At 41.5% G+C, this 16,090-nt stretch overlaps 1 protein-coding gene across 3 annotated transcripts in view; it reads right to left on the minus strand.

The window, feature by feature from the left end:
* Nucleotides 1–16,090, minus strand: part of LAMA3 (laminin subunit alpha 3) — a 253,876-nt gene that overhangs the window by 117,379 nt on the left and 120,407 nt on the right. For all 3 annotated transcript variants that reach the window (XM_026496108.4, XM_044382889.3, XM_044382890.3), the window contains 5 exons: nucleotides 14,960–15,116; nucleotides 9,912–10,044; nucleotides 7,943–8,085; nucleotides 5,341–5,438; nucleotides 4,695–4,848 (listed from right to left, as the gene is read on the minus strand). In XM_026496108.4, coding sequence (XP_026351893.3) covers nucleotides 4,695–4,848; nucleotides 5,341–5,438; nucleotides 7,943–8,085; nucleotides 9,912–10,044; nucleotides 14,960–15,116 — 685 coding nt within the window. The remainder of the gene's footprint in view (nucleotides 1–4,694; nucleotides 4,849–5,340; nucleotides 5,439–7,942; nucleotides 8,086–9,911; nucleotides 10,045–14,959; nucleotides 15,117–16,090) is intronic.

Genomic DNA, 16,090 nt, shown 5'->3' on the forward strand with positions numbered 1-16,090 from the left:
GGTATAAAGAAAAAGGGAGAGGATAAAAACCTTCCGTTCAAAATAAGCCAATAAGCCTGAAAAAAGATAAGCCTCCAAAACCCATAAAGAAATCTAATGTTAGAAACAGGCAACAATATTATTGATCAGAAGATGAGTTCAGTTCAGATGCAATGAATTTTAGGGGAGAGTCTGATAAAGACTTTAAAATGAATATCCTGATCCTTAATCTGAAATCTTCAAACTTGGAAAAGGAATTTTTTTTTTTGGATCTTGTTTGGTGGCAAAACCTAATCTCATCTAACCAATCATCACTTGGTGGCAAAATCTGACTTGAACTAAGTCTATGTAGGCAGTCTTCGTGTATTTCTCTTGGAGCGCCTATTCATGCTTTTCACTGGAGAAATATTAACATGTTTGGTTACAGGGTATTGGCCAGGACCCCCTGGAGATGATGTGTGTGTGTGTGTGTGTGTGTGCACAGAATCTTAAAAATTCAGAATTCTGAAACATACCTGCCTCCAAGGGCAGTAAGATACTCAAAAATATAAATGGAAGAGGAATCTCTTTAAAAAGTAAATAAAGTTATGAAACTGAATTGGCAGAAATAAACCAAGGAAAAGTAAATATAAGTAAGAGCCAATTAGAAATCTTTGAGATTAACAGTATAAATTAAACTGAATTAATAGGCTAGATAAAATACAGACTGGAGATAAAGAAACATTCATGTGTTCTAAGGAAGTCTTGAGGAATTTACCCACAAAGCAGCACAAAGAGCCAAAGATATACAAAAATATGAAAGAGCCATTTGGAGGCTCCAAGACTCACCCGGTCTAATTTCCAGAAAAGAAAAATATAAGGAATGGAAGCAAAAATATACCTGAAGTGATAACATATGAGAATTTCCCAGGACGAAAGATGCGCACAGTCATTCTGAATGTGCGCCTGAGGACTACATAGATAAATAAAAATAAATCTACACCTAAACACACCATAACGAAACTTTAGACTGTCACAAATAAAAGTCCATCCTAGGATTTCTGGTTAAACGTAATGGATTAAACACTTGTATTTATTGATCTTCCCTCTCAGAACTCCACCAAAACTAGAGTCAGGTTTTTTTTTTAAATCTTAAACCCACAAAGAAAAAGAGAGTGGGAAAGAGGAATAAAAACCCAACAGACCAGAGAAAGCAACAAAATTTTGGAAGCTGGAAAGCAGATGAATGTCAACTAATTAGACCAGAGAAAGCTGAAACCTAAGTGTCTGTGTGTGTGCAGGGCTGGGGTGAGGGTTGGAAGAAAAGATTGAAGAAATCTCCCAAAGCATAAACCAAGATCAAGAGATTGTAAATTTCGATTAAACATAAAGAAATAAATTATCAAAGAAATAACTCAAGAAAGTTTCCCAGAATGATGGATAGAAGTTTCCAGGCTAAAAGGCTGAGAACCCAGCACACTGGCTGAAACGTTACCTATATCAAGGCACGTTGTTATGAAATTTCAGAACACAAGAAATAAAGAAATGACCTCAAAGCGTTAAGAAAGAAAAACCTGATTGCAATCAAAGCACTGGGAACCACAATGTAACTTCTCAAGAACAGGACTTAGAGCTAGAAGTCGATGAGGAAACATTATCAAATTCTGGGGAGAAACAATTTCTAATCTAAAATCCTACATCTAAGCAAAGTAAAAAATCAAGATTGAGAGTAGAATAAAGATAGTTTTAGACATGCAAGTTCTCAACAACAAAAAAGTAGTTCCTATGTGGCCTTCCCCAGGAAGCCTCTGGAGGATATAATCTACCAAAATGAGGAAGCTAAATAGATAGATAGATAGATAGATAGATAGATAGATAGATAATAGATAGATAGATAGATAAAGGAAGTTCCAATAGTCAGAAAAAAGAAGATTCAATACAACGAAGATAAAGAAGAGAATACCTAGGATGGTGGGTGTGGTGATGAAAAATCTCAGGAAATGGCTGTGCTTCAGGCTCAGAGACTATATTCCAGGGTGAAGAAGAGCCATGAAAGATTCCAGGAGCGATACCTCCAAGAAGAAATGGAGAAGAGAGAAAGGAAGAAAGGAAAGGAGAAGAGAGGGAGGGATGGTATGTGGTGTATTTGAATTAAGATGAAACTTACAATCTATCTGAAAGTCTGGGGAAAGGGTAAAAATAAAATTTCTAGACAACACAAGTTGGAGATTGGTTTACAATGGGTAAATAAGTCTGTGTCGTGTAAAAGAAGAGATCAGAATTACTGAATAATTTTAGACTTTGTTGGAAAATATACACTTAAGAACATATGTTAAAATATTAAGGGTAACCACTAAAATATCAGAAAACAATCTGTACCTATCAAACAAACAGAAAGATAGAGAAAACTGTCTCAGTCAAACAGAAGTAGGGGGCGCCTGGCTGGCTCAGGCAGTAGGGCACACTACTCTTGATCTCAGGGTCATGAGTTTGAGACCCATGTTGGGTCTAGAGCTTACTTAAAAAAAAAAAAAAAACAGAAGTAGGAAAATTATTTTTAAGAAGGTAAATTGAAATCTAGTTAACAGGTACAGCCGCTCTGGAAAACAGTGTGGAGTCTCCTCAAGAAGTTAAAAGCAGAGCTACTCTACAAACTGACAATTGCACTGCTAGATATTTATCCAAAGGATATAAACATAGTGATTCGAAGGGGGCACATGCGCCCCAATGTTTATAACAGCAATGTCCACAACAGCCTAAGTATGGAAAGAGCCCAGATGTCCATCAATGGATGAATGGATAGAGATGTGGTGTGTGTGTGTGTGTGTGTATATATATATATATTACAAGAGCCCCTCATGGATTATTTATTTAATAGTATCCATGAGGCAGCTACTATTGTTATCCCCATTTTGTATAGTAGTAAATACTAGAGAGATTTTACAGCTAGTCACTGATGACCCAAGACATGAAGGCAGGCAGTTCCACTCCAGAACCATCTTGACCATCACACTCCACATGGTTTCCAGAGGAGGGATTACTCTGCATTGCTCCAGGTGGCTAACGACCACCAAAAGTTAGCCTACCTCTAGAAGGTAGGCTACCTTCCTGCACTGATTTAAGTATTCAACAGAGGCTAAATGAATGTTTAATAAGGATAATTTAGAAAGGATTCCTTCACAGGAAGGGGAATCAAATGATTTCTAAGACCTCTTCTAAAGCCATTAGTCTTTGAATTTAAGCACAATGATCTAGCACAGCACTGTCCAATAGAACGTTCTGTGATAGCAAAAATACCCTATGATCTGTGTTTTCCAATAAGGTGGCCACTAGACATATGTGATTCTTGAGCACTTGAAATGTGGCTAGTGCAGTTGAGGAACTGGATGCTTAGCTCTACTTAGCTTTAATTAATTTTAATTTATATAGGCACATGGGCTAGTCACTGCTGGACTAGACAACACAAGTCTATAAGCATTTAGATAAAATGGTAAAACACACTGTTAAATAAAACTGGACAGCCCAGCGCTTAGTTTAATGCATCATGCAAATATGGCTCTGCCCAACACCTCAGTGCTATGGCTCGGGGCTAAATCAGAAGGACACTTCCTGATGAGTCATCAGCGTCATTTCCTGGAGACTGGCCCTTCTCAACAGCACCTGCCTGCTGTCTGGGGAACACACGCACACAGCTGTGTGTGTGCCCATTTATGTACGTATATGCATGTGTGTGTGTGCCCAGCATGGGTTGGGAGGGATAGAGCAGACTGCTAGAATGGAGTGGAAATGAAACCCTTAGTTTTTCTTTATGCATCTCTATATTGCTTTACTTGTTACAACAAGTATCCATACATTTTTTTTTGCAAAACAAAAACTCTAATAAAATAAAATGAAATGAAGACTAAAGAAATATCCTTAAAATCCTATAATAGCTACCCTGGAAATGTTAGCAATATCGTTTACAAAAAGGTACACATCTAAACATTCAGTGAGAATTAATACCTTATATGTTATCAGTATACACATTGAAGCACGAACTTTTGCCTCAAAGGTACAAAACAGAGAATGCTGTAGAAAGTCAGGAACGGAAATAAAGTAAAGGGAAATTTTTCCTCAGTGTCTTTATTGTGAGGTGTTGCTTTGTGTGTTCCTAGTGTTGATACACAGGACTTCTAACCCAAGTCTTAAATCAGTAGAGTCTTGAATTGTTTTGAGGCTTACAAAACTCAGGAAAGAAAAGCGATGCCCAAACCTGTAGTAACCTGTCCTCTAAGCCATGAGGGAGGTGCCTTGGGATGAAGCAGTTCCAGATTCTGAGCTCAAAGAAATCAGCCCTTACAAACTGCTTAGCCTGAGGGGCTGAACAGTCAGTGAGCATTGCATCCATTTAGGGTAAGCTGTGTAGTATCTGGAGGCCTTCTAGAAAGACCTTGCCCTGAATCAGGTAGAGCAGGACACACCCTTTTAAGTCTAGGGAATAAAAAGGAGAGGCTTCTGTGATTGCCCACGTTCCCTGCCCTGTCTAGAAAGTGCCCGAAGACGAACCCTCCTATGCTCCGTGTGGCCTACCGCCCAGCCACAACCTGGATCAGAGAACTCAGTATACCTATAATTAACACCGCTGAGAAATTCTTCCAGGTTCCCCTGAATTTGAGAGGCAACTGCGGCCAAGGGTTTTCAGCAGACACAGACGGGAGGTAGTAATAGCTTTGACAGTAAATAAAAGGCTGCCCCACCTCTGTCCCACTGAGGTCCGCCATGACTGGGTGCGCGGGGGTGGGCTGCCTCACTGCCAAGGGTCTTGGCTCCCCGTCAAGCAGGAAGTGTCTGGCCTCACAAGCCAGGGCACAGGGGAATCGGGTCACTGGCAAATGCTGGTAAAGCAAGCAACTTCAACAACAACAACAAAACACAACAGTTACAACTGAGAACAAAACACAGCATCAAAGTGCATCCCCAAAGGACTCTTTCCATTCCATGCACTCATCGCTCCCTCAACAAATTCCTACCACGGGCCTGCAGTAGGAATCGGGTGGTAAATGGTCATCTGCGTGAAGAATAAAAAAAGGAAAGGTCCATAAACCCGGGTTCTATGTTAAGCCCTCCCCCTCAGCAGAGGCACGACTCTGAGGGCATTACTTGGTCAAGCGGCCGCATTTCCACAGGCTAGAGGGTGGGCGTCTCTCTAAAGGCCGGCCACCGGGTGCAAAGTGCTTTGTGATTCTTGTACCTAAGACAGTTGACGGCCTCAGAGAAAAACCACAGTTAAATAATTATCCAACGCATCTTGCCGTGGTCGGGAGGCTGAGGCCTCTCTCAAATCCCTGCGCCACAGCTTCCCAATTCAGAGGAGCCCGATGGCGCCCCGCTGCCCGTACTAACTTCTCCCGCGGGGGTCCCGAGTCGGCGCACGGCTGGGTGACCGGCAGCTGCAGGGAGGACGCCTCATAGTAGTCCCTGGGAAGCAGCACCAGGTAGTCCTAGCGAACGAAGACCAAGAGGACAATTACTCATATGACGGTGGCCCTTCTTGAGTGATCAAGCCGGCAAGCATGCCAGCGAGGTTAGTAATAACCGGGTGAAGCTCGCTAAGTCACACTCTCCACAGCAGCTGCTTGGTTCTGCGCCCTGACTCCCCAAAATGCACAGAGCGCCTCGCAGCACGTGCTTCAAGCATCGGAGACAAGCGTCTCAGGCTGAACGTTTTTGTATTCCAAACTCGGGGGCTGGGGGGAAATGCCTGGGTGGCTCAGTCGGTGAAGCGTCTGCCTTAGGCTCCGGTCATGATCCCAGGGTCCTGGGATCGAGTCCCCCATGGGGCTCCCTGTTCAGCGGGGAACATGCGTCTCCCTCTGCCGGCAGCTCCCCCTACCCCCGCTTGTGCGCGCGCTCTCTCTCTCTCTCTCAAATAAATAAATAAAATCTTGATTTAAAAAAAAACTTGGGGAAATTTTACCCTCGCTTCTGGATTGTGTATAAATTCAAAACTAAACAAAGATAATAAACTATCAACTGATAATCTGGTCCTTTGAAGCCCCGGTTGCTTCCATCACCACACATCGGAACGCTGAATTGCCGGTTGTGTATTATGGCTTTTTATTCCCACAGCAAAGCAACGCTCGCCTGGCGTGGTATAAAACATGATGTTTTGTGATCCTGGTGAATCACAGGCTGAAACTGGCTGACCGCCTGTCCTAGGAGATGAGAGGAAGAACGTGTTCCACGGAGTGTGCCAAAGGAAGCCCACGGCGTAAATGCAGCTAAACAGCTCTTCAGGAAAGAGCAGACCTCCAGGTTTCTGAGACGCTGATGGTTTGACAGCTTAAGAGCAATGCTGGCATCACCGCCTGTGTGCAGAGGCAAGGAAGGGGGATGTCTGTCACAACTCTGAAGAGACTCATACACCGACCATCAGGCTTTTCCTCTCTTCAGGGCCCTTATCGTGTCTATAATGGAGAAGAAGAGAAATGCATGGAGAGGAAAAGTAGCAGATGGTGGCCTAGGGGGCTCCGTGGTCTACCACCGGGGGCTCACTACCCCAGTGGGCTTTAATGTAACAGTGGTTATTGTTCTCTTACTGAGTTTCCTTAGGTGGGGACTGTAGCTCCTCATTGCTTTATGGTCCCATAGATCCTAGAACAGTAAAGGTTGATAGTAGGTGTTCAATAAAATATCTCTGGAGAAAACAGGATCATAACATGGAAGCATATATGGAGTCGCCATACAACAGCACTGACTGAACATCATGAAGCATTTTCCAGGCTCGTGGAGTAACATAATGACCTTCTTTCTTTCCATTGATCCAACTTCGTACCCATCATTGGCACCAATGGGATTTTCCCTGTCCTCATGTCTAATGGCTATGAAAAATGCTACAACTTTTATAAAGCAACAAAGCTTTCTACCAAGAAGATGCAAGAAAAATAGGGAGCGAATGAATAGCATAAACTGTCACATTATCCTCATAAGATCCCAGATTTGGAAAGGACCTATCTACGTAAACATTGTCCCTATTACAGGGAAGAGGCAACTGAGGCAGGCTTGGAGTTAAAGAACTTGCTTAAGATTTGCTAACGTAGCCAATCAAAAGTTTTGTTCCAGAAGGAAAAGCTTGCTATTTTCCACTCTAACTGCCCCAAACCAAGTGTTTGCCAAAGACGTCATTTTCAGAAGACTTTTTATAAGATACCAATTTCTCAGATAGCAGTTTCATCCCTTAATTCCCCGTGGCTTCTCCAGCTATTGTATTAGTGTGCAAGGACAGAGCTTTGCCCTTGACGCTGGGTTCTTTGTCTAAGGCCATCTGTGTGGTGAGACTATCGCCTACGTTTGATGTAGAAGAAGGCAGGGAATGTCAGAGAAGCATGGGCTCTCCCTTCTCTTTCCGCCACCAACAACTTCACTGATATTAGGATCTGTTCTTCTTGTAGCTTCTTCTGATTCATTCCGCACAATTCCCAGAGAGGCTGATTTTCTAAGACGTCCTTCTGATTCACAATGAAAAATCCCAAAGAAGCTTTTGAAGGGCGGGGACATATGCCCATTCAGGTTTTGTTTTTATTCTGATAACTTTGAGTCATTATGAGTTACAGTTGGTTTGGTTTTTTTGTCTGAAAGGAGCTGGCTGAAGAATATAGAAGATATTTTAGGGGGGCCTGGGTGACTCAGGTGGTGAAGCGTCTGCCTTCGGCTCAGGTCATGGTCTCAGGGTCCTGGGATCGAGCCCTGCCTCGGGCTCCCTGCTTGATGCAGAGCCTGCTTCTCCCTCTCCCACCCCCTCATGCTCTTTCTCACTCTCTCAAATAAATATTTTAAAAAAAGATATTTTAAGTTGGCTTCTGTGTCATTTGAGGGCAAATGTCACCACAGTTTCCTGTGTCTAAAAGGGAGCTGCCTGTGGTCTTATGGTCGCTGTGGGTCACTGTGGACGGACCATGCTAAGGGGGGAAAGAATCCCACAGAACTCTCCATGCAGGTCTCTTACCAGGAGGACTCCCTCTGATTTGATACAAGCAATCCATGTCCCTGGTGCAAGTGAAAATGGGTCTGCCAAACCATTTCCGGGGACGGTGACAAAGGCTGGCTCCTTACTGGGCGGGAAGATGACTTCTTTGCTTTGAGCAGCGCCTGTCGGAAATAAAAAGAACCGCCAAAGGCGCTTGTCTAGCTGTCACTGTTAGGATTTTGGATATTCAGTTTTAAACATTCAATTTCCATCTGAAAAAGTCAAAGGTGGTTACTCATCATATTTACTGATTTTATTTTTTTAATTGTATGCTTGCATCGCGTATGCATAAAACAGATTAGAAAGATATTGACGTGAGCAGTGATTATGTACCCTAGGATTGTGAGTACTTTTTAAATTCATTAAGTGATTAAGTATATTAATCCATTTAAACTGCTTAGAGAAGTTCATTGCACATAGTAAGTCTTTAATTCATTACATTTGATATTAAATTATTTTATTCTTTTAATTTCTATTGAAGAACACGTGTTCGTTCTGAAATAAGAAAAAGGTCTGGTTTTCTGTTTGTTTGTTTTCCAGATGCAAAGGTTTTCTTCTGCGTGAAACAAATAGAGGACCTCCTCTAGAAGGTTCAGAAACAAACCAAACTGCTGTATCTGAGCCCACCTGAGCCTTTTTCTTCAGAAGAAACATTTGGTCCAAATCCTTGCATTTCCTCTACAAACGTCCACTAGATCTAGGTCCGGGACACGAGGCGGTGCACACAGCCAGCATGGCCTTTGCTCCCCAGTGGTGGGACGGGAAACGTGAGGGATTATGGGCCAGAAAACAGGAGAATTCAGCACAGCGTGAACAGTCACATTCGGGAGGAAGCACAGGTTACCACGGGAATACACAACCAAGGCCCCTGACTCAGATGTGGGGGCTTAGGAAAGATGTCCCGGGGGTCGGGAAAACAAACCACAATGTGCTCCACCTGTTTGAGCTAACAGACAGCCAACTGCGGACGAAATGTCAGCTAGGAGGCACTGGTGTCTATGAGAAAGAGTTTGGGGTCAGAAGATTCCAACTTGTCTGCAAGGACCAGCTGCGCCCTCAGGCGATTCACTAAGCCTCTCGGCTCTGCTTCCTCTTCAGCCCTCATCAGTTCACAAGCTTATCTTGCGAGGACACCAATGCCAAAGTGCTCTGTGTATGCTAGAGCGAGCTGGCGAGTTCTCCTGTCGTTCGTCATCAGCCAGCCTCACGACCCGGCTGACACGGCTCAGCCGCAGCGTCGCTGCCCCGACGACTTCCCACGGATGCTGAACAAAGACGCTTGCATTTCGATCTTAAATTAGATTTCTATGGGCACCATTTTGTGTCCATGTGGGATTCCCAGTGCTTCCTGGAATCTGTGGCCAAGAAAGGTAGAAGCCCTAATTCTTGCAGAACAGACTTCCAGGCCTCAGCTCTGATGAGACCCACCCTCTGACAGGCTTCCCCTCGGCCCTCAGGAAGCCCTCAGCCCTGAGGTTTGCACGCTCCTCTCTGGAGCTCTCGTGGGCTTCACGCTTTACAGCATCCACCTTAAACATTCCTCTCCTCACCCATTTCTCCTTGGCCTATTTGGTGTGCCTGAAACAATGGGAAAATTTAGGGCTGTAGGCCAAGCTCCCTCCATACCCCCCCAGAGGTGACAGCCACACTCCCGCGAGTGAGTGATACACTAGCTTTACTCTGTGGTGATATCATAACCCCTGGGTTCAGCCAAGATACACAGGTTGTTATATCAATTTTTCTCAAAGACAGTTAATGATAAACTTGACAGCAAAATTTGAATAAGCGGAACGTTTAGAGATTGAAAAGGTAGCAAAGGACAGGGCACCCTCGTCAGACTACGCATCAGACTTCAGCTTTTCTCAGGAGGTAACTTTGTGAAAATTGGAAAAAATATTTCACTAATTAATCATTTCCTAATCCAAAAGAGGCTTGAACCTTTGCCTACCTGCCTCAGCCCAGGATGGATAAATAGTCACGCGACCGGATACGGCTTCAGTTCCAGGGTTGATGTATTTCAGAATAACACGAAACAAAGACTGACTGGACTTCCCCACATTCAGCAGGATCCTCACTTCATTCTGAAAAATACCAAAAAGCCATACAGTATAGAAGAGACAACCGGCTAAAAGAAATGCTAGCCAAACAGTGACTATACTCCATTCAGGTCTCACTAGTGGACTTGTAATGTGCACACACACTCCCTCTCTCTCACTCACTCACTCGCTCACTCACACTCAGCAAGCACCAAATAACTAATTCCGTGGAGGATGGATATAGGCAGGCCTCACAATAAATTAAAAACACTTACAATTAAAGTTACAGTGAAAACCTGTTCGCTCAGCAACTGAGATCCTCTTTGCACCCTTCTGGAATCAGGCAGACAGAGTGAATATTAGCTGGACTAGTTTAAGGAAAGCCACAGTGACGGGGTAACCACCATGGGCTGGGAGAAATGCAAAGGCAGAAGAGAAGGAAAGGACAGTGTTATTGGACACCCCCAGCTCCACAGAGAAACCATTCCAGGGTTCTGTTCACATACCTAAAATTCTAAATGGTCACAGAAACTTATGTTGGCTAAGCAAAGCTTAAAATACCCCAAACACATTAGTGATAAAACCTGGATGTAACTAAAATATGCCTAAGTCTTATGCAATTGATCTCAATCTCTATTCAAAGAGAACGTGGGCCTTTTTTTTTTTTTTTAAGATTTTATTTATTTATTTGACAGAGAGACAGCGAGAGAGGGAACACAAGCAGGGGGAGTGGGAGAGGGAGAAGAAGGCTCCCAGCGGAGCAGGGAGCCCAATGTGGGGCTCGATCCCAGGACCCTGGGATCATGACCAGAGCCGAAGGCAGATGCTTAACAACTGAGCCACCCAGGTGCCCCGAGAATGTGGGCTTTTTAAAAAATCATTTTATTTTTTTCATTGTGGTAAGTTTACTCTTTCAACCCCATCCCCTATTTCACCCATGCCCCACACCCACCTCCCCTCTGGCAACCACCAGTCTGTTCTCTATAGTTAAGAGTCTGTTTCTTGGTTTGTCTCTCTCTTTTTTTTCCCTTTGCTTGCTTGTTTTGTTTCTTAAATTCCACATATAAGTGAAATCATATGGTATTTGTCATTCTCTGTCTGATTTTGCCTAGCATTATACTCTCTAGATCCATCCATGTTGTAACAAATGGCAAGATTTCATTCTTTTATATGGCTGAATAATATTCCATTCCAATAATAAAATGGACAATCCAACAAGAGGATATAACAATTGTAAGTATTTATGCACCCAACATGGGAGCACCCAAATAAATAAAACAGTTATTAACAAGCATAAAGGAAATAATCAATAGTAATACAGTAATAGGGGACTTTAATACCTCACTTACACTGATGGACAGATCATCCAAACAGAAAATCAACAAGGAAACAGTGGCTTTGAATGACACACTGGACTGGATGGATTTAATAGACATATTTAGAACATTCCATCCTAAAACAGCAGAATACACATTTTTTTCAAGTGCACACAGAACAGTCTCCAGAATAGATCACAGATTAGGCCACAACACAAGCCTCAATAAATTCAAAAAGACTGAACTCATACCATGCATCTTTTCTGACACTATGAAACTAGAAATCAACCACAAGAAAAAATCTGGAACGAACACAAATACATGGAGGTTAAATAACATGCTACTAAACAATGAATGGGTCACTCAAGAAATCTAAGAAGAAATAAAATATTGTGTGGAGACAAAGGAAAATGAAAATACAAAGGTCCAAAATCTTTGGGATACAGCAAAAGCAGTTCTAAGAAGGACATTTATAGCAACACAGGCCTATCTCAGGAAGCAAGAAAAATCTTGAACAACCTAACCTTACACTTCAGGATGCTAAAATAAGAACAAACAAAACCCAAACCCAGCAAAAGGAAGGAAATAATAAGTGGACAATCACAGCAGAGATCACAGCAGAAATAAACGATACAGAAACTAAACAAACAAAAATAAAAAAAACAATAGAACAGATCAATGAAACCAGGAGCTGATTTTTTGAAAAGATCCACAAAATTAACTCTCTAGCCAGACTCATCAAAAAATGAGTGAGAGAGAGAGAGAGAGAGAGAGAGAGAGGACCCAATAAACAAAATGACTAATGAAAGAGAAGAAACAACAAGCACCACAGAAATGCAAACAGTTGTAACAGAATATTATAAGGAGCTGTATGCCAACAAACTGAACAGCTTAGAAAAAATGGATAAATTCTTAGAAACATATAACCTATCAAAATGAAAGCAGGAATGGAAATTTTGAACAAATTACCAGCAATAAAACTGAATCGGTAATTTAAAAACTTCCCCCCAAAAAAGTCTAGGACCAGATGGCTCACAGGCAAATTCTATCAAACATCTCAAGGACAGTTAATACTTATTCTTCTCAAAGTATTCCAAAAAATAGAAGAGGAAGGAAAACTTCCAAATTCATACTATGAGGCCGGTATCACCCTGATACCAAAACCAGATAAAACGCTACAAAAACAGAGAACTACAGGCCAATATCTCTGACGAACATAGATGCAAAAATCCTCAATAAAGTATTACCAAACAGAATCCAACAATACATTAAAAAAAATCATTCAGCATGATCAAGTAGGATTTATTCCTGGGATACAAGGGTGGTTCAATATTTGCAAATCAATCACTGTGGTATGTCCCATCAATTAAGAGAAAGGATAAACACCATATGATCATTTCAATGGAGGCAGAAAAAGCATTTGACAAAGTACAACATCCATTCATGATAAAAGTCCTCTGCAAGGTAGGTCTAGAGGGAACATACCTCAACATAATAAAGGCCTTATATGAAAAACAAACAGTTAACATCATATTCAGTGGTGAAAAGCTGAAAGCTTTTCCCTTAAGGTCAGAATAAGACAAGGATGGCTACTCTCACCACTTTTATTCAACGTAGCACTGGAAGTCCTAGCCACGGCAATCAGACAACAAAAAGAAAGAAAAGGTATCTAAACTGGCAAGAAAGAAGTAAAACTCTACTATTTGCAAATGACATGATACCATATACAGAAAAAGCTAAAGACTCCACTCAGTGTGGGCTTTCTAACTTGACAGAATTGGAAAATAAAAATGCAAAAATGTATAAGGAACAAAGTTAGGGGTGATTTGACAGATACCACCAAGGTCTGCTGTTGAAAAATACTAAGAGAGGGGGCGCCTGGGTGGCACAGCGGTTGGGCGTCTGCCTTCGGCTCAGGGCGTGATCCTGGCGTTGTGGAATCGAGCCCCACATCAGGCTCCTCTGCTGGGAGCCTGCTTCTTCCTCTCCCACTCCCCCTGCTTGTGTTCCCTCTCTCGCTGGCTGTCTCTGTATCTGTCAAATAAATAAATAAAATCTTTAAAAAAAAAAAAAAAAAGAAAAATACTAAGAGAAACTCCATCATTTGAAATTCATTTCCTTTGCAGGGAGCCTGGGTGGCTCAGTCGGTTGAGTGTCTGCCTCTGGCTCAGGTCACGATCTCAAGGTCCTGGGATCAAGCCCCAGCTCAGCGGGATCCTGCTTCTCCCCTCTTCCTCTGCCCCTCCCTACCACTCATTCTCTGTCAAATAAATAAATAAAATATTTTTAAAAGAAGAAATTCCTTTGTGTTAACTAGTCATTCTTTCAAATTGTAAACACTTGTGAGAAGGTATCCACCTTGACTGGACTCTGTCATTCACATCCTATTATGACTTAATGACTTAATGACTCCACTGCTTTTTTCTGAATCATGAAGAACAGAATGCTAAAGAAACTGAATTTTTTATTGGGGAGAAGGAGAAAGCAGTGAGGTCTTAAGATCCTAGGTACTGTTGGGGCGACTGGGTGGCTCAGTCGGTTAAGCACCCAACTCCTGGTTTTAGCTCAGGGCTTGATCTTAGGGTCCTGAGACTGAGCCCCGCAATCTGCTTGAGATCTTCTCCCTCTGCTCCTCCCCTTGCTCATGCATATCCTCTCTCTCTCTCTCTCAAATAAATAAGTAAATCTTAAAAAAAAAAAAAAAAAGGGGGTCCTAGGTACTGTTTGAGAAAGCAGCGTGATGAGGGACCCTGGTCAGGCACGAAGCAACATTAGAACCAATGACGGCTCTAAGAGAGCAGTGGCCCTGTCCCTGTTTCTCTAAGTGGTGACTTATGTAAACATAGCAAGTATTAGTCTGCTAAGGACAAATATTGGGTTATCAGGGTCATCAAGTTACCTCTTTTGTTCTGAATTTCTCCACTGAGAAACACAGTTTGAAGAGACCAACCTCAAAGAGAAATCCTGAGAACAAAACTTCTCAATGACTATACAGAAATTGTTGGCTGTAAATACTGCATAAGTTCTAAAGGTAACGAGAAAATGTGTAAATTCCATAACTATTCCAACACAAAGCCAAGGGAGATGGATCCAGTAGAGAAGAATGAAGGAAAGGAGAAACACAGGAAAGAAAAATAAAATACCACTAAAATTCCTCTTTTATCTTAGTTTCTATTTATAGAGTAATTCAGGGTTTAAAAAGGCAAAACAAAAACAAAAACAAAAACAAAAAACCAGTGCTGGTCAAATATCAACAACACACACATTATTGGAATTATTTAATTCAACTCATTTTTATTCTCTACAAATGTCTTTAAAGAAAAGTGTCTCTTGTGTTAACATATAGACTAATCCAACTTGGGAAACAACTTCTTTTAAAAAGTCTCTAGAGATAAACACTAGTTTTCTTTAACCCCTTCTTTGTCTGATTTGGTGACCAAATTAAATTGACAATAAACTGTGAAACTGATACATATACTATCAGTTAAAATCCAATCCTACCCCAAGCCCCATCCATAGTCTGGAGAAAAAGAATCCTGGAGTCAGTTTTGGGGACAGCTCACCTTTTGGGGGGACTCACTGAGAGTGTCATGGGTAAGTATATGCCCCACCCTGCCAGGAAGCAATTTCTGCAGGCTACATACCTGTACCGAGGTCATCTGAGCATATCCTCTCCAGCTAAACTCAGGGAACTCCAGGGGATCAAATCCAAATCGAAGTTCTCTTCCATTAGGTGTGGTGCCATCTTCAATCTCATACTTCATATGATGCAAATCCGGGAAATAGTAGTTGTTTTCAGGTCTTTGGTAAGTAAAAAGTAAACATGGAGACAGCAAGTTAGGTTCAATGATAATCCAAACATTCTTTAATCTCAATAGCTACTGCTAACAGAGCTGCCACCAAATCAACAGAATACAAAAAAGAAGAAATGAAAGAGCCACCCTCCTGCTTTTTCTTTAAATTATTGCTTTCATTTATGTAAACATTCACATAAAACACACCCAACACCTATCAGTCTAAGCAATAAAATGAGAAAATCACTTAGCACAACCCATAGCAGTAACATCCTTTAATATGTTCTAAATGGTTGCCAACAACTTAGCAAAATCAAATTAGGTTACTTACTGTAAATCCATCCAACCATTCATTCATTCATTCATTCATGTACTCATATTCACTCATACAAATATCAATACATACGTGCCAGGCACTATTGCTAAGTACCATACACACAACAGTGAATGTGACATAATATATTTCATATGCTAAGTTTACAAGTTAGATACATTATTCTCTATAATATATATTTTTAATCATTAGATTGATTTTTTAATGCCTTGTATTTTCTTAAACTGTAAGTGTATAGACAGATTCAAGAGTCCAATAGTGGCGATCACAGAGGAGGATCAAAAATACTACATTGCTTGGGGGACATTTCATAGTCAAACAATTTGAAGTTCTTCAAAATGACATATTTGACAACCCAGTCACAAACTAACAGCAGTTAGTGGGTTTAAAGCCATAAAGATCATTTAGTCAAAGGAAATAAAAGGTCATGGCCCTATATTGCAAGCAGAATTACAAATGCTCACAATTTCTCAGGAAGCGATATACAAAGTTCCTTAAAAGTGTTTGTACCCATTGACCCAGTAATTCTACTTCGAGGAATATATTCTAAAGAACAATTTTATATATAGTGTCAAAGAATTAACATAAAAGAATGTTTATAATAGTGAAAACTTAGAAACAATGTAAATGTACAATATGAAATAATT

The sequence above is a fragment of the Ursus arctos genome, unplaced genomic scaffold, assembly GCF_023065955.2.
Source record: "Ursus arctos isolate Adak ecotype North America unplaced genomic scaffold, UrsArc2.0 scaffold_17, whole genome shotgun sequence".
NCBI lineage: Eukaryota > Metazoa > Chordata > Mammalia > Carnivora > Ursidae > Ursus > Ursus arctos.